This window comes from Rhincodon typus, chromosome 11 (assembly GCF_021869965.1).
Source record: "Rhincodon typus isolate 14 chromosome 11, sRhiTyp1.1, whole genome shotgun sequence".
Lineage (NCBI taxonomy): Eukaryota > Metazoa > Chordata > Chondrichthyes > Orectolobiformes > Rhincodontidae > Rhincodon > Rhincodon typus.
In genome coordinates this window covers 58,183,068-58,209,050 of record NC_063342.1, presented here as the reverse complement: position 1 = coordinate 58,209,050, position 25,983 = coordinate 58,183,068, and the positions used below count along the sequence as shown (strand labels likewise).

The 25,983-nt window shown below is 40.2% G+C and overlaps 1 protein-coding gene across 1 annotated transcript in view; it reads right to left on the bottom strand.

The window, feature by feature from the left end:
* The window catches only part of drd3 (dopamine receptor D3), a 31,076-nt gene extending 16,288 nt beyond the window's left edge, over window positions 1-14,788 (bottom strand). The window contains exons 1-2 of the mRNA XM_048603024.1: window positions 14,501-14,788; window positions 544-653 (exon numbers count right to left, since the gene is read on the bottom strand). Of these exons, the coding sequence (XP_048458981.1) occupies window positions 544-653; window positions 14,501-14,773 (383 nt within the window). The 5' untranslated portion in view covers window positions 14,774-14,788. The remainder of the gene's footprint in view (window positions 1-543; window positions 654-14,500) is intronic.
* Window positions 14,789-25,983: the final 11,195 nt, after the last annotated feature.

Here is a 25,983-nt window from a genome sequence, read left to right as displayed (position 1 = left end):
GCATGTGCATCAGAAGAGTATTCAGATGATTGTATCCCCTTCTGCTGGTTCCCTAGGATTCTCAACATATCCATGAAGAATCCATTTTGTTTTCCTTCACATCTCTGATGGTTCTCTTTCAATCATCTGACTTCACTCTTTCAACAGGAACTCAGCAAAAGACGGCTTTCCCCCATTGACTCTGTCTGATCATGCTCTGATCTTCTAAGGGCACTGACTCCAAAACATGCATTCCATTTTTTTGCAGCTAACCCTTATGGAACTCTACAATATAGTCCATCAGGTCCTCAGGATTCGTCAGCTTCCATTCTCTTATGTCTCTTTAATAACTTTTCTCTGCTGAGGTTAATTGCCTTAAATTCCTCACTCCTATTGGTTGCCTTCTGTTCTGGTATGTAATTTGTATATATGTAAGATTCCATAAATCAATGATCAAAACACTAAACAGTCATTGCATAGACTACCACTCCTAATGTTGAATGATGTCCTTAGTACTATTCCTGACCCTTAAAATGCTTTAAGATATATTGAGAATAGACTTACCTATCAATACTGATAGCACAAAGGTTTAAAATACTTGCTGTGCACATCATGACATCCAGTGTCACAAAAATGTTGCAGCTTGTTCGACTGAAGCTCCAATCCCCTACTACCTGTGGGAGATAATGTTCATTGGTAAATTATTGACAAAAATTTTGGGAAGATATCAAAAGAAGCATCTAAGGAGAAATCAAAGGAGACCAAAAGTGAATAAAAGAATATAAATATGTTTATATTTATGCATATTTATGTTTGTAGTGTTCGACATACCTGGTACTGACTTTTCTACCCAGAGTTAGTAATATGTGGATGATTTATAAAAGTATGGTTTTTAAAAGGTTGGCTGTATAGTTGAAGCTCATCGACATAATCACCACGTGATTCCATATGATTCTCTTTCATGCATAACAACTCCAGACAATCCATTTCCTCATTGTTCTTACATCGCGCAGATTGTGTTCTGAGTTATTTGTGTACATTCCAAGGTCCAGGACTACGTGCTGAGGGACGCACTAAAGCTTAAAGCTACTGCTGCCAAGGCGCAGTGGGGAAAGACTGCTGTTTGAGGTCTTTCTGCTTAAGTTAAATGGGGGCTTGTTCAGTTATTGGACCCTTCTGGTACCTCAATTAAATGTAAATAAAGTCTTGTACAAGTAAGAGATGCCATTGGTTTGTTTGTTGAATACAGTCAAACTCCAATGTTTGCTTGTTTCCTCATAAACTACTGTACAGAACCAAACTGCATTTGTGACTATGTATATATAAAGACACGTTTAATGAATAAAGTATATTTTTGAAATTAAAAAATTCTGTAGCAATGTCTTTTATTTTGTGGACAACTCATGAATCTGACTTGCTATTTTCTACCAGAAGAAGTGGCTAACTGCAATAAAGGTTTGCTACATGTCTACTGGTTGTCAAACTGGTATTCAGAGGCCAGAAATCTATTGTCCACTGACTAGATGCCCTAAAGTGGTACTTGGTCTTTACCTGCTGTCTCAGAGGCAAGAATGCTACCACAGAACTGAGGCCCACTGCTTGCTGGAGGTTGAAATCAACAGATTAATTTGCCCACAATTGACCCAATGCTATGAGAATTCATTGGGTCTAAAGTCAGTGTTGAAGACTCGAAGGGCCAATCCATGCAAATTGAATTCAACTGTGCCACCACCTCTGCTGGGTTTGTCCTGCTCGAAGGAAAGGATATTTCAAGGTGATGGTGATGGTGCATTGGCTGCAAGATATGATTTTACAAATAGGGATTATGCCAGATTATTGCATCACAGCTTTTCAATGTGTGGCACCAGTCCTTACATGTCAGGGAGGAAGACAATTCAGCTGGGCTTGGTGAGCCATTGTTATGTCTAAAATATAAAGCCTATGTTGAAAGGACAATTTATAGAAGATGTCTCGAATAACCACTTCACACAGGACTGATATCTCATGGAAATGGCCTTCGTGTAGGATGGCGACGTTGGAAACCTTAAACTCATTTAAAATACCACTCGGTAGATATGAGAGTACTGCAAAGTTATACCTTTGAATAGATAGATCTCCCATATATTATTTATGTAATCTAGTGATTCTCAGGACTATGTGGCACCAGTTGCTATATAATACAACAGCTGATGACAGTGATAAATTGTATAGGAAACGTTGATATAGAAATTGCGTCTCAGTTGAATTATATTTGGTAAAATTGTAACCTTGACTCTTAAATCACTCTGCAAAAGCAACTCAAATACCTTAAAGAGATTATGAAGAGTTGTTCTTAAATTACACTGCAAAATAAAGACATCATTTTAAGGACTTCATTCACATAGGAACATTAAAAGACACATTGAGTTAACAAACTCCTTCACGTTAAGTATGTTCACACTACATCACAACAATATAATTAGCAACTTCTGTACATCATGATATTTACCTTTCAGAAATACAATGATCCTACTGCAGTTGTGATTAACTTAATATGACAGAATACAGAATGCTGTAATATAGACTATGTAACAAAGAATGATAGCTATTTCAGCAATAAATCATGTCTTGTTAGATCCACAACAGAGGCACTTAAATCTCTTTCTCTGTTCTTAATCTATATTTTTGAACATACTTCCTCTTGAAGTATTTATCTAATTCCCTCTTCTGTGCTGAATCGTTTTTAGGAGACACTTGTGGTAATGCATTTTATACAGTAATAACTTGCTGCTTGGAAAAGTCTCTTTTAGCCTCTTCTTTTATCTTTCCAACATTAATCCCAAAGTTATGTCACGTTATTACTGATTCACCTACCTACCAAAGGAAAAAGAGCATTCCAAATGCAACTTTTAATCCTTCCACACTTTGAGCTGTTCAATTAAATCCTCCCTAACCTTCTCTGTTCCAGCCAACGAAACCTATGTTTAAAACTTTCTAATCAGAAATAAGGCTGCATAAATTTACGGTTACAGTCAGAAGGATAGAAGAGATTTTTCATTAAACAAATTATTACAGTAAAAATGCATCACTACAAATGGCCCTTAGAGCTCAGTCAACCATAGCACTTAAGATGAATTTGTCAAACGCTTCAGGAAAATGGAAGAAGAGCAAGTGATTAAAATTAAAATATTAGTGAAGGCCAAAAGATCCCATCATGTTTCGTGCTGCTTTTTATTAATTTACTGAATTAATGGTTGTATGCTTTGTTTTTATAATCACTTAAAGCAGGGGAGATTTAGAAATACTGAAGACGTAAACCACCATGCTGTCTAGCTGATAGCACTGATGTTGCTGGGAATGATGATTCCATTGAAGAGTCTGTTTCAAGTGTTGAGAAATCAGAGAGTTTCTTGAGTTCCTAACTCATTGTCTGGTTGTTTTCCAGGATACTGGTCGAAGTAGTTTCAGGTGTGAGTGAAATGATCAAATTTGACAGTTAAATAATTATGGAAGTATTTTGCTTCAGACTGGGGATGCTCAAAGTCTGAATTGCAAACAGAAAGTGCTGAAGAAACGCAACAGGTCTGACAGCATCTGTGGCTAGAGATGTGGAGAGTGATGTGTGAAAAATGTCACTTCAGAAGGTCACTATAGCTATGACTGTCTGCTAAAAGAACACAACTGAGAATGCAGGCTTTTTTTTTACCTAGTTCCAAGTTAGTCTTTTCAGGTTTTGCAAATGAGTTGTTTTGCCACGACAATGTAAGTCACATACTCTGTGCCACTTCCATTTTGTTGATGGTCACGTCTCATACCTTGTAATTCTTTTCAGGCATAATTCTGTTTGAGTGATTTAAATGCTCAGGTCTTGAAATTACATTGTACAACACTTTTTAATTAGGGGGGCAGCAGTATTTTTTACATGAAGGCAGATGAGCAAAAATGTTGCCTAAAATAAAAATTATTGGGAGCAAACAAGATGAATATTTGGCAATTCTAAGCCAAAAAAAAGCAATCTACTCAGTATTTCCAATAGAATGCATAATTTGCATGTACATTTATTAAATTTATGCATGAATTGAAAAAACATCAAAATTAAAACAGACCTTATGTTTTTGGAGATTTTTAGTTTGTATCTTTAGCTAATGCATGTGCAAGTTTTATGTCAATCTGAATGAATTATGTATCAGCATGTTTGAAAAGGAAATGTAAAAATGCTGAACCACATTAACTTAATAGAAAACCAGCACATTTTCACTTTGGAAAAAAAGAGATTTACATATAAAACTGAATGCATTTTTTACTTGCAATAATTTTTTCTGAGAGTCAGATCAAATGACCCAACATCAAAAAGGACAGGGACATCTGATAATCTGCATCCCTGTTCTTCTGTCTAAAACTCTGCACCCAACAAGCCCTCCCCCAGCTCCTGGGACTCCCATGCCCTATCCTGTCACCAGTCCTACAGAGTTCCACTTGCCACCTTTAAAAGTAACTTCAAGTTAATTTATTTTTCGAAAATATTTTTCAAACAGGTTTCTGGTAGTGCATTTCTAGTACTTTATTGTCTTAGTTATACCGGAAACAAGAATGGTTGCAACTATCAACCTGTGCCTCAAACCATAGGCTATACCACACTTGGAGTACTGTGAGCATTTCTGGGTACCACACCTTAGGAAGGATATATTGGCCTTGAAGGGGGTACAATGTAGGTTTACAAGAATGGTACTTGGTCTTCAGCAGTTAAGTTATAAGGAGAAATCATACAAATTAAGCCTGTTTCCTTGAGAACTTAGAACGTTATCCAATTGAAATTATCAAGATTTTAACAGTAAAAGATTTGGTAGATAAAGATAAACTACTCCCACTGGTTGGGGATTCTAGAACTCGGGACATAGTCTGAGGATTAGGGCCAGACCCTTCAGGAGGTCTATAAGGAAGCACTTCTACACACAAAAGGGTGATAAATGTTTGGAACCCTCTTCCACAAATGGTTGTGGATGCTGGATCAATTGTTAATTTTCAATCTGAGATAGTCAAATTTTCGTTAAACCTAGGTATTAGTGGGTATGAGCCAAAGGCAGGTATGTGGAGTTAGGCTACAGGTCAGCCATGATCTCATTGAATGGCAGAACAGGCTCGAGGGGCTGAATGGCCTACCCCTGTTCCTATGTTCCAAAGGCATATCTTTAACTATAGTATAGCCACACAACTTGAACAGGTTCATTTCAATCACAATTGTTTTCCATTAAAAGAAATCATTCAAAAGCATAAAGCACAGCATAATGATTAGCCTTTTATCCCCATACAATTTTTACTTTTATTGACTTAATCTTTCTTAGGCTTTTTTTTACAATAACACAACCCAGTTGGAAAATTTTGGGAGCCACAGACAAGATTTAAAGAGTTGCATGTGTCTCCAGAGATGGAGTTTGCCAAAACCTGTTTTATATTCATATAATAATACAACACACGGGGAGATCATTGGCCCATTTTTGCTGCCAGTTCTTTGAAAGATGCATCCCCCTTCTATTTCTGCATTGTCTTACAATTATTTCCCTTTCAACTGTATATAGAGTTCCCTTTTGAAAGTTCCTATTCCAACTGCTTTCTCCAGCCTCTCAGACAGTGCATTCCACATTATAACAACTTGCTATGTCTAAAAAAAACCTAATTTTCTCTGGTTTTTTTACCAAATACCAAAAAACCGATCTCCATAATGCATTCAGTTGAAATTCCGTCTAACAGTATCTTAAAAAATATCATGGGAAGTTAGCATCCCTGGCAAGCCATCATTTGTTTCCCATGCCTAATTGGACTTGATAGAGTGATGATGAGCTGCTTTCTTGAATCGCTATGGTCCATCTCGTGCAGGCATGTCAACAGTCCTGGTAGAAATTGAGATCCAGGATTTTGATCGAACAACAGTGAAGGAAGGAAATTTTTTTTTTCTGAAGAAGGGTCTAGGCCCGAAATGTCAGCCTTCCTGCTCCTCTGATGCTGCTTGGCCTGCTGTGTTCATCCAGCTCTACACCTTGTTATCTCAGATTCTCCAGCATCTGCAGTTCCTACTATCAGTGAAGGAATGGTAGCTTGTTTCAAGTCAGGATCATATGTGGCTCGAAGAGGAATTGCAAGTGCGGTGTTCCCTCGTATCTACTGTCCTTATCCCTCCAGGATGTAAAAGCTGCAGGTTTGAAAGCTGCTGTCAAAGGACACTTGGCAAGTTGATACAGTGCATCTTGTCTATACTACACACTGCTGCCATTCTGCACGATTGGTGGAAAGATGAACGCTTCGGGTGGTGGATGGGGTGCTGATTATGTGAGCGGCTTCGATACAGATAGTGTTGATCTTCTTGATTATTGTTGGAGCTGCTGCCAGGCAAGTGGGGAGTATTCCATCACAGTACTGACTTATGCCTTGCAGATGGTGGACAGGCTTTGGGGAGTCAGGAGGTGAGTTACTCGCTGTAAAATTCATCACGTCCAATCTGCTATGTATTTGTGGGGCTGATCCAGTTAAATTTCTAAAGACAGAAAGGAGACAAGGGGAAGGGGTTTAACCAGTTAAGAGTGGTAAGGATGAAAGAATGAGGGGGATAGTGGTGCGAGGGTTATAGGGTATTTACATTGTTCTCTAGAACTGAGCCGATTTCTCTGCTTCAGAGGGTATACAGTTTTATTCTTGTTTTATTTTATTATTTAGCCATTTAAGCTGGTCCACTTGGCATCAGTTTGCCTCCATCTCCTGTTGCAGGCAGATCTGACTCCCAGGCATTGCCATATTCTGCAGATAAAAGATCCGGCAGTGTTGGAATACAGGCAGGATCATGATAACTCGCAATTTCCACCTCCATGATGAAAATCTGGTCCTATATTTCAGAGCAGCAAGGAGGCGTGCTGTATTAGAATTAGTAATGAGTACTGATTCTGTGTTTAGTTAACAGAAGAACAGTGCATGAAAATTTACTAATAATGATATATTCAACATCATAGTTGAAAGAGAGAAGTGCAAGCCAGCTATGACGATTTAATATTTATGCAAGACTTCCTACAATACGATGAGTCATAGTCATAGAGCTGTACAGACCATTCAGTCCACACTGACCAGATATCCTAAATTAATCTAGTCCAATTTGCCAGCATTGGCCCATATCCCTCTAAATCCTTCCTATTGACATACCTATCCAGATGCCTTTTCAATGTTGTTATTGTGCCAGTCTCCACCACCTCCACTGACAGCTCATTCCATACACGCACCATCCTCTGCATGAAAAAATTATCACTTGGGTCCCTTTTAAATCTTTCTCCTCTCACTTTAAACCTATGCCCTCTAGTTTTGAACTACGCTACACTGGGGAATAGACCTTGGCTACTTACCCTATCCATGCCCCTCATGATTTTGTAAACTTCTACAAGGTCACCCCTCAGCTTCCGCTGCTCCAGGGAAAATAACCCCAGCCTATTCAGCCTCTCCCTATAGCTCAAACCCTCCAACCCTGGCAACATCCTTATAAGTCTTTTCTGAACTCTTTCAGGTTTCACAACATCATTCCTTTAGCAGGGAGACCAGAATTGCATGCAATACTATAAAAGTGGCCTAACCAATATCCTGTACAGCCACAGCATGACCGTCCAATTCCTATACTCAGTGCACTGACCAAAAATGGCAAGCATACCAAATGCCTTCTTCACTAACAAAAACAGAAATTGCTGGAAAAGCTCAGCAGGTCTAACAATTTCTGTCTTTGTTTCTGATTTACAGCATCTGCAGTTCTTTCGACTTCTTTATTATCTTGTCTACTTGCAACTCCACTTTCAAGGAACTGTGAACCTGCACTCCAAGGTCTTTTTGTTCAGCCACACTCCCCAAGACCTTGCCATTAAGTGTACAAGTCCTGCCCTGATTTGCCTTTCCAAAATGCAGCACCTCACATTCATCTAAATTAAACTCCATCTGCCACTCCTCGGCCCATTGGCCCATCTAATCAAGATCCCGTTGTACTCTCAGGTAATCCTTTTGGTGTCCACTACACCTCTTACGTTTGATGTCATTCTCAAACTTACTTACTAATCGACGAAGCTTTTTCCACAATAAATATATTAATTGACAAAACACCAGAAGATTTGTGGGAGGTGTTCAACAAAATGTTTTGTTTGATACAGTACAAGTTTGTATGTCTAGGGGGTGAAATGTTGGCATGGTGGCTCACTGGTTAGTACTGCTGCCTCACAGCACCAGAGACCCGGGTTCAATTCCACCCTCGGGCAACTGGCTGTGTGGAGTTTGCACATTCTCCCCGGGTCTATGTGGGTTTCCTCTGGGTGCTCCGGTTTCCTCCCACACTCCAGGATGTGTAGGCTAGATGGATTGGCCATGCTAAATTGCCCGTAGCGTCCAGGGATGTTTGGGTTCGACATGGGGAAATGCAGGGGTAGAGGGATGGGTCTGGGTGGAATGCTTTTTGGGGGGGCGGTGTGGACTTGTTGGGCTGAATGGCCTGTTTCCACACTGTAGGGATTCTATGATTCTAAAACAATGTGTAAAGATAAGTGCTATGGACATCAAATTCAACACAAAAGGTATTTGCACTCCTTTAGGACAAGACGTGGTTGGGTGTAATCTAGGTCCCTTGACAATGAATAATGATGTTATTATCAAGGAAATTAGAAATGTTGGATAATTACTCAGCAGCAGTGCTTACATTCAAGAAAGAGGTCAATGTGTTAGAAATCTCAAGAAGTCTAAAGCTTTAATTACAGGAACTCACCTAAATTAAAATAAACGAAATAACAGCAATGAAGAAAATGATAGAATGAAAGAGCAGCAAGACCCCAGGATCAGAGGGTTTCCATCCCAGGGTTTTAAACGAAGTAAGTGAGAACATTGCAAAAGCTTTAATGATAATCCCAAGTTTGTCTTGATTCAGGAACCATTCCTCTAGTTTGAAACATTGCACACACTTCACTTAGGCCCTTAAAGAAAAATGTGAAAAGGAACTGTTGAAACTGGTTGTGAAGGAGTTAATTTATATATTACATTGAATTCCACAATCAGATGATGTCACATGGTCTTTTGGGCAGCAATAGAGGTGCTCTGGATGTGAACTCAATGGCTTAGCACAATTGGCTGGATGGCTGGTGTGCATTGTGGGACCAATAGTGTAGGTTTAATTCCTGCACTTGCTGAGGTTACCATGAAAAACTCTCCTTCTCAATCCTTCCTCTTGCTTGAGACTTGATGAACCTCAGGTTAAACTACCACCAGTTGTCTCTCTCTATGCCATATGGTCTGGTTGGACTATGGTGACCTACTCTTTACCCAAAGGGTACAATTGTATTCCATACAGATCCTGAAAATCCTTAGTAATTATGTCTGAGTAGTTATATATTTTTATCATGCAATGATCTACCTTGTCATGCAAAATAAGTGCATCTTCTGTTTAGCTTCATCAGTGGTGTATCCACAACAATTGATAATTAGACAGGTCCTACACTCAGCACAGGGAGACAAGGATTGGTGGCATTTGACTATCCAAACCAGTATACCATATGCTGGCAGTGGTAGAATCCAAAAATGTGAGAGAAACCAAGAAATTATAGACCAGTTAATATAATATCTATTGTCAGGAAATTACCCAGAGTTTATAATTTTGGTGGAATGATTGAATGCTTGGACAAGTTTCAGCTGATCATAAAAAAGGCAACATGTATTTCTAAAGGGTAGGTTTTACCTGACAAACCTAACTGAATTCTTTGAGTACATGATTCAAGCACTGAACAGGGAAATGTCTATGGATGGCACTATATAGACTTCTGGGAAACATTTCACAAGGTCCGTCTTAAGAGATTGTTAGCTGAAGCTGAAGTAGGAGTGAAGACAAACTTTTGACTTGGTTGTCAAATCAGCTGAAGAGAAGAAAGGAAGTAGCAAAGTCAAAGGATAGATACATTAATTGGCAGATGAAACTTTAGGATCCTGTAAGAATCTGTGCTCAGTCCACAACTCTCTGCCATATTCATTAACTGCCTACAATTCAGAAAGCCACATATTAAAATTATCATTGTATGAGGATGAATAATATTAAAAGCAGTGTGGATGGGGGCACGAAACTATGAAGAGATATTGATACGTTAGCATGGACAAAACTGTGACACATGGATTTTAATGTAGGCAAGTGTAAGGTACCTATAAAGAGTAGAACAAAATACTTTCTAAATGATGTAAATCTAGAAATAATGGAGGCCCTAAAAGACATGCTAAGGGAGGGTGGTTGTCTAGGTACATAGATCATTAAAATGTATAAACAAAAAACAATCGGATGATACAAAGATTTGTGGAGTTGTGGATAATGAGGAGGATTGTCAGATACAGGATATAGCAGGATATCGATCAGTTGGAGGCATAGGCAGAAAAATGGCAGATAGAATTTAATCCAGACAAATGTGAGATGATGCATTTTGGAAGGTCAAGTACAGGTGGAAATTATACAGTGAAAGACAGAACCCCTAGGAGTATTGATATGCAGAGGGATTGTGTGTGCAGGTCCACAGATCACTGAAGGTGACAATGCAGGTACATAAGGTAATAAAAAAGGCCTATGACATGCTTGCCTTCATTGGAAGGGGCATTGAGTAAAAGGATAGACAAGTTATGCCGCAGCTTTATAGAACTTTAGTTAGGCTACACTTGGAATATTGCACACAGTTCTGGTCACCACATTACCAGAAGGATGTAGATGCTTTGGAGGGGGTACAGCATAGGTTTAGCAGCCTGTTGCCTGGTATGGGGGATTTTAGCTGTGAAGAAAGGTTGGATAGAGTGGGTTTGTTTTCACTGGAACGCAAGAGGCTGAGGGATGATCGGAAAGAAGTTTATAAGATTGTGAATGGCATGGGTAGAGTGGAAAGTATGAGGCTTTTTCCTAGGATGGGAGGGGTCAATTACTAGGGGACACAGGTTCAAGTTGCGGGGGGAAGGAAGTTTAAAAGAGATGGAAGAGGCACATTTTTCACACAAAGGGTGGTGAGTGCCTGGAACACGCTTCTAGAGGAGGTGGTGAAAGCAGACACAATAGCAGCGTTCAAGAAGCAGCTGGACCAATACATGAATAGGAAGGGAATAGAGGGATATGGATCCTGTAAGCGAAGACAGTTTTAGTTTGGAAGAGCAAAATATGTTGGCACAGGCTTGGAGGGCCAAAGGGCCTGTTCCTTTACTGTATTGTTCTTTGTTTTGTCCTGTAATCAAAAATGTAAATTAAATGTTAGCCATTTTATTGTCAGGATTGGAAAGCAAAGGGGTAGCAGCAATGCTTCAGCGATACAAAGACCTGTTTATACTACACCTTGCATGCTTGTGCAGCTTTAGACAGTGTACCTGAGGAAGGATTCATTGGCCTAGGAAGGAGTGTAGCATAGGTTTATCTAAGATACGTGGACCTCAAGGGTTATGCTACAAGGAGGGATAACACTATGTTCCTTAGAATGCCGATGTCATAAAATCATAGAATCCCTGCAGAGCTAAAAGACACTATTCAGCTCATCTAGTCCACACTGACCCTACAAAGAGCATCACACCAAGACCCAGCCTCCGACGCTATCCCTGTAACCCCACATTTACCATGGTTAACCCACCGAGCCTGCATAACCCTGGACACTGTGGGACAATTTAGCATGGCCTATCCACCTAACCTGCACATCTTTGGACGGTGGGAGGAAACAGGAGTACCCAGAGGAAACCCACGCAGACAGTTGCCCAAGATTGGAATCGAACCCAGGACCTTAGCACTGTGTGGTAGCCACTGAGCTACCATGCCACCCTAGGGTGATTAGATTGAGGTTCTCGGGATGTTAAGAGAAAGGAGCATGGAATACAGAGAGAAACTAATTTCTATTGTTGCTGAGCTTAAGACTAGACAGAATATCCAAAATTTTCAAGCCAAATATTTCAAGAGTGAAATGAGGAAGTATTTCTTCATGCAAAGGATGCTAGAGCCTTGGAATTCTCTTCTGCAAACAACAATTGAAAGTAGACCAATTTTAAGTCTGGGAATTATATAATTTTGTTTTCCAAGAGTACTAAGGAATTCAGTTATAGAATTATAAAGTCATACAGCACGGAAACAGACCCTTCAGTCCAACTCATCCGTGCCAACCAGTCATCCCAATCTGACCTAGTTTTATCTGGCCCATATCCCTCTAAAGCCTTCCTATTCATGTACCCATCCAGATACATTTTAAATGTTGTAATGGTACTCGCCTCCAACAATTCCTCTGGAAGCTTGTTCCAGACATGCACCACCCTCTGCATGAAAAAGTAGCCCCCATGTCCTTTTTAAATCTTTCCCCTCTCACCTTAAACCTATGTTCTCTAGTTTTGGACTCCCCCACTGTGGCATAAAGACCTTGGCTATTCAACCTATCCATGCCCCACATGATTTTATAAACCTCAATAAGGTCACACCTCATTTCTGATACTCTCAGGCCAGTAATTCGAGTTTTTGTCACAAATCGATCATTGGTTATTGAATGGCAGAACATGCTCAAGGGTCTAACTGGCTTTCTTTTGTTCTTTTGTTCCTATATTCCTAACATTCCATTCAGACATGAAGCAAACAAATAATTGAACTATTGGGGTTAACATAGGCAACTGTTTCATCTCTTATTCTACTAAAATATTCATATATGAATTTTCCCACAATGATCAATTTCATTTCATTGCTGCATTTAAGAAATTACAGGGGACCAATAATGGCAGACACATGGTTATCCAGTCCAAAAATTCTCATTCCTCTTCTGCACATCGACTTGCTCTTCCTCACTTGTTTGCTCTGGCTGATCTGGCACTGTTTCCTCAAACTCACAAACTACAAGGTCTTTTGTAGTTGTCCTTGTGCATGCAATTGTTGTGACAGTGATGCGGAATGCAGGGCTATGTACAGGGTAAACAATACGTTATTTTAGGTTAAGTCGTCTACTAGTAAAAGGATCCCACATAGCTCTCAGAGCAAGAGGAACATGGTTATTTTGAATTCCCAGTCCAAGTTTGTGTTCACTTTTAGAATGTTTCTGCTATGCTGGAAGAGTAGCTTTTTCCATTTTCAGAAAATATAAAAAAACCTTATCCTTTCTTTAGCAGAATGTGTTCTTCCATAATCCAAATGCAATGTCTTTATTGTAATGATCACAAATTGAAATCATCGATGATATTGGGTTTAATCTTTAATTGGTCCACATCAAGCTGATAATACAACAACGATTGTTTGGACACTGATTACACTGTTGGTTTAGTGCGTGAATGTGGAACAATTTAACCAAAAATCTCCCTACCTTGATAAGGAAAGAAAATCATACATTGATATCGCACATTGCCTGACCTCAGAGCAGCAGAAAATGTTTACAGCAATGGTACTGTTGAAGTGAAGCCACAATTTTATGCAGAAAATGTATCAGCTCAGCAAAGGTCACACAAATAGCAATATGATAATAACGAGATTCTGTTTAATTGTTTTGGAGAGAGTTGACTATTAACAAAGACACTTGGGAGTACTCAACCAAGGTGATTCAAATAGTGCCATGCAATCATTAACATCCATTTGAGAAGGAAGATGACATCTCAGTTTAATATCTTATTTAAAAATGGCACATTCAACACCACATAAAATCCAAAAAGACTGCAAATGCTGTCTTTATTCAGTTCTGAAGAAGGGTCACTAGACCCGAATGTTAACTCCGATTTTTTCTTCAGAGATGCTGCCAGATCTGCTGAGCTTTTCCAGCAACTTCTGTTTTTGTTCTTACATACAACACCACCTTGCTTTCTCCATACTACCCTGAAGTGTCAATAGAACATATGTGTGAAAGTCCCTGAAGTAAAAATTGAATCCATAGCATCCTGAATCCAAGATAGCTTAGAGGCAGTGTTACCAATTCACCATCATGCTCACTACCATCAACATGTGGCAGTCCCATTCTACACAATTCTGTTAGTTGGATTGCTATATTGGAAGATATACAGAGGTATGAGAGTAAACAGAAAAATCATGGTGACTTCCGGAGCTTCAACTGAAGTAAAATCTTGAATCTGTTCTGATATCATTCTGATTCATGGGTTTGACGATTTTAAATATGAAATTTGAGATATTGGAATGTTTTAAAGGACCAACACTTCAGGAAGGAATATTATATCTGATTAAAAACAAAAGGGGTTATTTATTGTATAACATTTCATTGCAAATGGCAAGTAAATAATTTTGAGCTTGTAAGTTGCTCAAAGTCTTGGTATACATGGATTAAAAGTGGGCCAAATGAAAATTTCAGAACAGCTTTTCAGAGTGCTTCATAGTGAGAAGTTAAGCTGCACTGAATAAAGAGGTGAGGCACACCAGACTGATTGTACATCTGAATTAAGTATACTTCAGTGTCATTAAAATGAAATGCTCCCAGACTATAAGTCAAAATATTAACATCAGATTGGAAAATCACAAATGCTGTACAGTAAGAGATAGGCGAATGAAAACTTCAAAAAATGTCCTTACCTCAAGGTACACAACCCAAGGCATCACCAAGATTGCTACGAGCAGGTCTGCTACTGCCAAGCTGACAACGAGATAGTTGGTTGTCGTTTGCAAAGATTTTTCTCTCAGCACTGCCAGACACACCAGTACATTCCCAAAAATGATGGCAAAGATCAGCGGTGAGAAAAGCAGAGCGTAGTAATTGTGTGGATGGTTATGATCAGATGAATTTGGCCATCCGAGGAAAGGGTCCGTAAGGTTGACAAATCTAACCACTATTCCAAAGGAAGCCATCGGGAATCATACAATCCAGGAAACTGGGTGAGAAAAGAGACACCATCATTTTGTTTTGATTCAAACAGATACCATAAACACTTCTAGTAGATTATAAGCAATGCTTAGCTCGTGATGTGAGCTTAGGCTTTTAAAGTTATTAAAAATTGAATATTTAATGCATTCAATATGTGATGAAGCTAATTCTAATTATGCCATGAGGAGTTTGTCACGCTTTGATAATTAAACTTGAAAATGACTGGTCGTGGCTTGTCACTAAATTTACGCATTCTAGTTTGCACTCCCTGTATGCTTTGGCTGATTGTTTTGCCACAAATGGTCTGGGTGCAGGTCCTTTATGCGGCCTTTTTCTGCAAGCTAATACAAGTGGCTATCGTAAACACACATCTCAGGGGAGCTGTCAGCCTTTTCACATCTGCCATTGAGCAGTAGCGGAATGACCCGAACACAAAGCAAGTAGGATGAGTATGTAATTATTTTAATTTGAAGTCAATCTTACTTAAAATCAGAAATATTGGGCCCCCAATAGACCTTGTGGCAGTTGTCTAAATGGGGCTTTACTTCCTCATGGCCAGAGTAACATGAGCTGCCTGAGTACAAACTCTTTACTGCACAGAGCATGATACCATCCATTAACTTGAAATCATCAAAAATTTTGTTGCCCATCCTACCTTACAGCAATTCCAATTTATCCTTAATTCAACTCATTCCATAACCTTCACAGAATCCCTACAGTGTAGGAGCAGACCATTTAACCCTCCAAAGAGCATCCCATCCAGACGCACCCCCTCCCAACTCTATCCCTGTAACCCTGCATTTCCCATGGCTAATCCACTTAGCCTGCACATCTTTGGACTGTGGGAGGAAACCAGAGCAAACCCACGCAGAGATGGGGAGAATGTGCAAACTCTGTACAAACAGTCACCCGAGGCTGGAACCAAACCCAGGTAACCTGGCACTGTAAGGCAGCACTGCTAGCCACTGCACCACCCACCCTTGCACCTCTCTATCTGAATTATAGCATCCAGCTGTACAATCCACCCAGACTTTTGCACTCCTCCAATCCTGGTCTCTCACATATCTCCATTTTCAATGATTCCATCACTGGTGGCATTCCTTCTGTTTCCATTTCTTGTGACAATTTTCTGTTTAAGCTTCACTATCTTTCTGGGTAGAAGTATACCATATTTTGGTTCAGTGCGAGTAGTGCTAAATTCGGTGAAGAGACCCTTACCAAAAGGCTGAACGAGTTTTCTTGCTGCATCTTACCAAACCTGAAGTTTGAGGCCTCATGGTGAGAACAATGTTGTATTTCAGCCCCACCTTACCATGTGTTGTTCCTAGAGCAACCCGCTGCTCACCCGAGGTCCTGGAATTGACAGGCATCCTTGGAATTGGTGCCATATTTAAAAGGCTGTTGTCCACTTAGATATGCTCTGTCAGTCTAGAGTTGCCCTGCATGATTCATGACATCTGTCTCAGCCATGGTAGACAAAAGAAAGTCAGTGCCCCACTTTGTCTTGCTGGACAGGAATGGCGTAGAGGTAGGGATAACATTTTCCTTCAGGACCAGCAGAGGAAACTATGGCATTGGACCACACCAACGTGGCCTGAAGTTTCCAGCCATGTTGAAGCAGTCTCTTACATCTGGAGGAATGCCCAGCACTTAAGGAAAAAAGGTCAATGTCCTCCACCTTCTCTCTGCTCCCTCACACTCACTATATCTCTCTCACTATTGCCTGCAATATCTTCTCTAACTGTTGAAAGCGGCGTCACAGGTAGACAGGGTGATGAAGGTGATATTTAGCATGCTGGCCTTCATTGGTCAACGCATTGAGTATAGGAGTTGGGATGTTATGTTACAGTTGTATAAGTCATTGGTGAGGCCGCACTTGGAGTATTGTGTGCAGTTTTGGTCACCTTGTTATAGGAAAGACATAATTAAATTGGAAAGCGCGCAAAGAAGATTTACGAGGATGTTGCCAGGACTAGTAGGCCTGAGTTATAGGGAGAGGTTGGCCAGGACAGGACTTTATTCCTTGGAATGTAGAAGAATGAGGGGTGACTTTATTGAGGTGTATAAAATCATGAAGGGCAGAGATGGGATGAATGCATATAGTGTTTTTCCCATGGATGGGGAATTGAAAACTAGAGGGCATAGGTTTAAGGTGAGAGGGGATAGATTTAAGAAGGACCTGAGGGGCAACTTCTTCCTGCAGACAGTGGTGCGTAAATGGAATGGGCTGCCAGAGATAGTGGTTGAGGCAGGTACAATAGCAACATTTAAGAAACATTTGGATAGGTACATGGATGGGAAGGGTTTAGAGGGATATGGACCAAATGCGGGCAATTGGAGCTAGCTGAGTGGGCACCATGGTCAGCATGGACCAGTTTGGGCTGGAGGGTCTGTTTCCATGCGATATTAGTCTATGACTCTATGGCTCTAAGACTCTAACAGCTCTTTTGAAAGAACTGGCACAGGCACTATTTGGCAAAAAGCCTCCTCCTGTGCTGAGTGATTTTATGATCTTGATGACTTTTAACAGTCATTTTATTTTATTTTATAATTTCATTCACAATGCCAGGAACCATAGTGCAGATACTATGCAACATTAAGAACTCAGTGGCATTAATGACATCAAATTTATGAAAATCATAAAACAACAATAAAGTGACTTGAAAGAAATTCTGGGATTTGCATTTTAATCAATTGAAACCTGCATCTCCTTTCTAACTGATTAAAGATTTAACAGTAGGAAGTCAGCCAGCCATTTTTTTCTTCTTTATTTTTTAATGAGATGATGGGCAGCATTTATTGCCCATCCCTAATAGCCCAGTGGGCTGTTTAAGAGTCAACCACATTGCTGTGGGTCTGGATTCACATGTAGACCAGACAAGGATGGCAGTTTCCTTCCCTAAAGGGATGTTAGTGAACCAGAGGGGTTTTTCCTGACAATCAGCAATGGACTCATGGTCGTTATTAGATTCTTATTCCAGATATTTTTATTGAATTCAAAGTCCACTCTCTGCTGTGGCAGGATTTGAACCCAGGACCCCAGAATGTTTAACCAGGTCTCTGGATTAACAGTCCAGTGATAATATCACTAGGCCATTGCCTTGCCTGTGAGGACTTTCAGCTTATTCAATACATTCACATCAATTGTATGATCCTTCGATCTTGTACTTATAAATTCTATGTCTTGATACCTCCTCCCTCACTACACCTGAGAAAGGAGCAACGCTCCGAAACCTTGTGTTTTCAAATAAGCCTGTTGGACTATAACTTGGCTTTGTGCGATTTTTGACCTTGTCCAACCCAGTTCAACACTGGCACCTCCATATCAGTCTTAAAAAAGGAAAGATTGATATAGAGACAGAGATAAAAACCAAAAAAAAGCTAGAAATATCTGTGGAGTGAAAATTTCTTCAAGGTTGGTGATTAGACAATCAGTCACAAATCATAAATGTTAACTCTCCACAGATATTGCCTCTGCTATTAAGTACTTCTTGTATTTTCTGCTGCTATTGCGGATTTCCAGTATTTTGAAATATGTCTTAACCTCAACATTCTTAAAGTAGCAGAGGAAGTTCAACTAGTTCTAAGGGAGCAACTGTCTGGTAATAAACTCCTGTTGACTAGTCAAACAAATGGCAAACAGTAGAAGCTTTCATTGGGATTCCTAGACTTGCGATTGACCCCAAAGAGGAGGAATGTATTGACTTTATCAATGTTGGTATAAGAAAATTGTTCCAAACTTTCAACAGGAAGGAGATGTGTGACAATACATGACTGGTGGAAATGTTTTCAATTCCTATCATCACAGAAGGACTTTCAGATAACAAAAATCAGCAAAATTTGCCAGAGAAGTACATATAAAAAACAAGATTGAGTACAATCCACTTTACCTCTCTGAGGAATATTTAATTGTAGTCATTCAGATAGCAAATTAGTGCATTGAACAAACTGATATGGCAGATTTAACTTTGATGCCAGATGATGAGTCAACACAAGCTCAAGAGCAATATTTCAAACTTTTGTCTTCCAGAGAGGAGTTGTCAGTGCCAGTGATAGAGATAATGATATGTAAGTAGCAATCCTCTAGTATCACAACTGAGGATGTGAAAATGTCTGGTCCTCCGGGAAGACATCCAAAAAAGTTGAATGAAGACATTCAGCCTACTCATAAAGCTGAGGTAAAAAACTTACACACTTCAACACAGATGTATCGGCAGACTGAGAATAAAAAAAAGTGGAGATGAGCTGTATGCCACTCCATGGAACCTAGACCAATGCCTACAGATTCAGAACTTGTCATAAAGAAGAAATTGCTTGGTCTAAAAATTCAGGACACTGGAAGGAAGAAAGGTCCTTTTTAAATAGAGCTGCTGTTTTGTATGATGGATTGTCATGAAATTAAAAGTCCCACAGATGCCTGAGTTTGCAAGGAGAATCACCATTTCGACTGGGACAACACCAAAATCCTGGGGCAGGCTAGGCAGAGACAGGCACGAGAATTCCTAGAAGCCTGGCACTCCACGAAGCATGCTATTAATAAACACATTCTGGAAGTATTGTGAAACCTCCAGGCTGCCTGAGTTTGTGAAGTCAAAGACTTGTGGCAGATTGATTTAGTGGAAATGTAAAAGCAGTTATGTACCTGAATGTATAAACATTATCTGTGGGAAAAGAATCTTGCAGGGAGATGTTGCATAAAGTTCTGAATAGGTTCATTTGGAAGCTACATTGAGCTCCATTCAATCTGACGATGTCATACAGCCTTCAGTGTAGAATGAGGAGTCTAGATCAAGATTCTGATGGGATCAAACCTGTCATGCCTGAGGCTCCTGATAGTCTTAGTCATTATTGAGGTTGGTTGGCTTGCCGAGCTGGTTTCTTGTTTCGCAGAAGTTTCGTTACCATGCTGGGTAACATCCTCAGTGCAGCCTCCGATGAAGCGTCGGTGTGTTTTCCCACCTGGTTTTTAAACTCTGGGGTCCGTTGAGATGGATTGCCTCACTTCCGGTTTTCCTTCGTAGTGGAATGTATGTAACACTCATCTCAATCCACATGGACAAGGAGAACCACCATTTCGACTGGGACAACACCAAAATCCTGGGGCAAGCTAGGCAGAGACAGGCACGAGAATTCCTAGAAGCCTGGCACTCCACGAAGCATGCTATTAATAAACATATTCAACTCAACCCCGGATACATTCCACTACGAAGGAAAACCGGAAGTGAGGCAATCCATCTCAACGGACCCCAGAGTTTAAAAACCAGGCGGGAAAACACACCGATGCTTCATCGGAGGCTGCACTGAGGATGTTATCCAGCATGGTAACGAAACGTCTGCGAAACAAGAAACCAGCTCGGCGAGCCAACCAACCTCAACACCCACAACCCGAGCTACAAATCTACTCCAAAATCTTAGTCATTATGCGTAACTGGGCAATGTATTTATACCTATTGTTATCATGTAATAGGCAATGACTTTTTGTTCATACAAATTGCTCTTGTCGTTCAGACTCACCACTGATAACTGAATAGGCCCTTATACCTAGTAGAGAAAGGAGGATTACTAACAGCACTCGACCACAACCATTCGCTGGTTCTGTTTGGTCCTATAGCACATACAACAAGGTTCAGATGCCCACTACCATCTGAGTGAAAAGAAATTCCCCTGAATTCCCTCTAAACCCCTTATGCTTACCCTAATGATGCCGTGTGGTTATGGACTCTTTGAATAAGGAGCATTGAGGCTTCCTATTTGCTTTATCTTGACTGCTCATATTTTTGTACAGTTCAGTTAGGTCTCCCCTCAGACTTTTCAGTTCCAAAAATAGCAACATTAGCCTACCCAATCTTTTGTCCTGTTTAAAAGTCCCCTGTCTAGGCAACGTCTTTTAAATGTCCTCTGCATCCTCTCTAGTGAGATCAGATCATTCCTTTAGGCCAAAATTGTACACAGGACCCCACTGGGGCCTAATCAGCGTTGTACGCATTTTTAGGATAATCTTCGGGCCCTTATATTATTTGCCTCTGCTCATAAAGGTAAATATCCTCTCTGCCTTTTGACAGACATCAAAACATCCCTCTGTTCAGCCACATTTCTCAGTACGTTTGTATGATAATAGGCTAGCATGAGACAGTAATAAATATTAAGAGGGTTGAGATGTCATATTCAATCTGTAATGCTCAACAATCATATCTTGGTGGATTTGCCAATAGAGTCATGGAGTCATACAGCACAGAAACAGATCCTTCTGTCTAATTTGTCAGCACTGACCAGACATCCCAATCTGACCTCGTCCCATTTGCCTGTATTTGGCCCATAACCCTCTAAACCCTTCTTATTCATATACCCATCCAGATGCCTTTTAAATGTTATAATTGTACCAGCCTACCACTTCCTCTGGCAGCTTGTTCTATACATGCATCACCCTCTGCACAAAAAAGTTACCCCTTAGGTCACTTTTAAATTTTTCGCCTCTCACCTTAAACCTACATCCTCTAGTTTTGGACTCCCCTACCCTAGGAAAAAGACCTTGGCTATTCACCCCTCATGATTTTATAAACCTCGATAAGGTCACCCCTCAGCCTCTGACGCTCCAGGGAAAATAGCCGCAGTCTATTCAGCCTCTCCCTGTGAGTTCTGTGTCCTGCAGCTACAGTATGCAATATTACCCTCACTGTGAACTTTTGCTAAGTATTCTCCAGCCGCTGGGTATGGTATCCACTATGCAGACATGACAACTCATCTTCTAATAGGAAATTTCCACTTCGTTGGCCATCAGATAGGGTTGGGTTTAATGCCCTTTATCAATTTCCCAGCACAGATTCTATTGTGTGCAATATACAATATAAATTGATTTTGCCAGTTTTCATGTACGCGAAGAACCCTCAGAAATGTTCATTAATGTGTCCTTTGTGGCAGATCTTGTCAAATCCCCGTTTGTTTATCACCTTTAGTTGTTCTGAGGAGATACTAGTTATTCACCTCGAACACTTCCAGTACTCGTGATGATAGTGCTTTCACAAAGCAGAGAACATCGATCCAGAACACTGTGGGACTTCAATAAATGTGTGATTCAGGATGGTGTGTCTTGGAGAGGAACCTGGAGGAGATGGCTTCATAAACTATTACTTCCAAATGTGGTCATATATTGTTTAATTTCTCAGCAATCCTTGGTGGCATGCAGGCTTATATGAAATTCCACATTCTCCCTTTCAATTTGTCAAACTTGCACATGCTGCTAATAGTCACCAAAAGTCATATTATGTAAATAATACAATCTCATACAATTCAGTGAAATTGTAAATTTAATTAAATTTTAATGTTGTGATCCCAGTATCACTTTGCAGCCATTGGAAACTTAGTCACGTTGGACAAGAATAAATTATTTGCCTGAAAACTGAAGACGTTTTTTTGACAGAAGCAATGGAAGAATTGACAACATTCACTGTCCATTGAATGGATGCTAGAAAAGTTATGACATATTGATTTAACTGTTGCTGTACATAGCCAACATAAGGTTTACTTTCAGGAGTTGATTGAATATTTACAGTCTCATGCAGCTTGTATATCTGTTTCCTACCACATGACCCACTTGAATCAGACAGAAATCTGACATTAGGCGCAGTACAATCAGAAATGATTCAATGAACTGGACATTACACGTGTCCATAAGGACTCTCACCAACTTTTACAGACACACCATATAAAGCATGCTATCTGGGTGCATAACGGCCTAGTACGGCAACTGCTCTTCCCAGGACTGTAAGAAACTATAGAAAGTTGTGCACACAGCCCAGACCATCATGGAAACAAACATCCCATCCATCAACTCCATTTACACTTCTTGTTGCCGTGGAAAGGCTGCCAACATCATCAAAGACCTCTCCCACCCCAGTAATCTTCTTTTCCAACCTCTTCTGCAGGCAGAAGATACAGAAGCTTGAACACACCTACCAACAGGTTCAAGAACAGCTCCTTCCCTGCCATTATTAGACTACCGAATGGACCTCTCTAACTTCAAATAATGTTGATCTTGCCAATGTTGACCTTGCTTCGCACACCTCCTGTGCAGTGTAACCTGGTATGCCTCACTCTGTCTAAGCACCTATGATCTGTACATCCTTGTTTGCTATGATCTGCTTGTACTGCTCACAAAACAAAGTTTTTCACTGTACTTAGGTACATGTGACTACGATAAATCAAATCAAATCAAATCAAATACAAAACACAGAGACTGAAGAATTCACATTAGTTTGCTCAATCCAAAACTGTTGACAATGTCGGTGATTCTAATGTTTCTGTTTGCATAAGATCTTGCTTTCTTTAACAGATTACAAAGACCTGGCATTTATGCTTTCTCATTAAGTTAATTTAAAGACTGACCTAATGCCTTGCTTAGCAATGTAGATGAGATTATTAAATCATACTTCAATATTTTTAAAATAGAGTTGAAACAATCTTGAAGGTTATATTTGGTTCTCCACAATCATGAGCTAGTCATAGCATCTGTCATGTTCACCAGTCTACCCAATTACATTAAACTGAAATCATAATTGGAGAAGGGCAGATATGACATTGTCTAAATCATGGTTTACTATAACTAGTAGAAATGTATGTTAAAAGTTTTGAATGACAGCATTCTGAAGCTGCTCGACATGTAAAGAGGAAGCACACCAAGCAGTTAGTATGTTCAAGCAGATTTGCTATCTAATACTTTACATGAATTGTTTACTTCTGACTGGAAGATAGCTGCAGGCAACAGTTACTGAGGTGGGATTCTAATGGGTTACTGTCAAGAAAACAAGTTGACTGTGTGTTCCTCAGAGAGGGATTGCTTATTATGCAGGCACACTACAGCGAGATGAAAATGGCTATTTCTGATCATTTTGAATTTACTGATAAACTCCTAAAATAACTCAAATAATTGGATACTGAAACTCATAGGAAGAAACCCATATATATAATAAGCCTGTTATGCAGTTTCAATTGGGTGGAATGCAGTGTTATCATATAAGAATATGGTAAAGAAGGCTCAAGATATTCTTAGCTCATTGGGTGAACTCATTATATTAAAGTGAATAATAGACTGGCCTGCAGAGGTGAAACACTTTCAAAATAATTTTCCTTTATTATTATAAAAGGAATCCTTTGGGAACAGGTGACACTGTGGTACACGGTTTCAAATCAAGTCAAGGGCTGATGGGATGAATATTTCTGACAGCTGCAAGACTGCTGCAATTTGGAAGAGGAAGAAAGGGAATCTGAGAAATGGAATTTGGGGGAAGAGGAGAAGAACGAGGGTCAAGGGGATTGGGGTTTGTAAGTGGGGAACAATGGAGACAGATGTCATTGGAAGAACCAAGGAAGAAGAACTATTCCTGATTGAGGGCTATTAGGTCCCGAGTGCTTCAGAACAGATGGTGATCAAGAGAACAGACAATTTCCCAATCCTGTTAATTGACTGGGCTTTCACTGTCTTTAGAAATATCGATTACATACTCCCTGCCCTGAATTATAATGCTGCATATTATACCCTTCCATCCCCAAAACACATATTACTAGGCCAGCTTAATCCCCACAAACCTCTGCCTCCCCCACTAACCCCCACCCTTCAGATACCCAACACTCTAAACTGCAAGTACATAACCAAAGGGAATAATGACAAATACAAAATAAATCTCCACAACATAAGGATATATGCACAGGAAAACTACATTAACACCATATAATAAATTGTGCTACAAAAAACTTAAATTTAAGAGATATGTCAGGAGTGGGAGTGCAGGCTGTTACCTAACTTTCTGGGCAGAAACCCCATAAGATTGGGTGCAATATCAGTTTCACACTCTACCTGATAATCCCATTATTGACTTCAGCAAATAGCAAAATCAGACTGGGAGCAAAAGCAATTGTTATAAATCATTGTCTTTATTGTTGGTCAGGAGGAATAAGTTAAAACTGCTATTACTGCTACCAATTCATAAAACAAGAAGTTGGTATGACTTTAACTTTGAAACACTTCTCTGTCACTGATTGATGTTAGGATAATCGAATGATCAGTGTTTGCCTGTGAGCAACCCACAATCCATGCTGACAGTTCTGTGCTCCATATGTTTAGTGCATTATTTTGCAGTTATGCAAAGTAAATCTCGACCAATCTGATACACTCTTTAAACTAATGCGTCTAGTGTAATGGGAATGTTATCATTTCAATATCAAGAGACATGATTTAACAAAATGATTTTTCAATTACATTTCTCAGCAGTTGTCCTTAATAAGAAACTTTGAAGATGATTTCCATGATTGCCTTGACATGTCGATCCATATTGAGGATTGGAGAGGCATACATCACCTATTGGATCATCATTATGGTAGACTCTTTGTTGTTTGGATTCAAAGGGTGAATGTCTTCTGTACGTTCTCTGATGCCTGAAGCGTGCAAATGGTATTGGCCTGAATGTCCACAGAACAGGCAGTTCATTATGTCATTGTTGGTGCTTGGGAGAGCCCCAGGAGCAGTGACATCTCTAGCCTTCCTCTGGACATATTCGATGTTGTAGTTTGGCACTGAATCTTGTTGAACCAAATTCCAATGTTAGTCTCTGTTGCACAGCCCACAGTGATGATGTTTCAAGGAATCTATCAAGGCATCGTCAACTCTTGAGGAAGTAACGTCGAGGTCTCCTCATTATCTCTGTAATGTCTATCACACCAACATAACCAAGCGGAGGCTTGGAGACCATTTTGTGGAACACCTATGCTTGGTTTGTGAAAAACGATTGCACCTCCCAGTCGCGAACCACTTCAACTCCCCCTCCCACTCCTTGGACGACAATGTCCATCCTGGGCCTCCTCCAGTGCCACAATGATGCCACCCGAAGGCTGCAGGAACAGCACCTCATATTTCGCTTGGGAACCCTGCATCCCAATGGTCTCACTGTGGACTTCACATGATTCAAAATCTCCCCATCCCCTACTGCATCCCAAAACCAGCCCAGCTCCTTGACCTGTCCGTCTTTTCTCCCACCTATCTGCTTCTCCCACCTCACTGACCAAACCCCACCCCCACTTCCTACCTACTAGTCTCATCCCCGCTTCCTTGACCTGTCCTTCTTCCCTCCTGCCCACCCGCCCTTCCCTCCCAACTGACCAACCCCCATCCCAACTCCCTACCTACACTCACCTTTATTGGCTC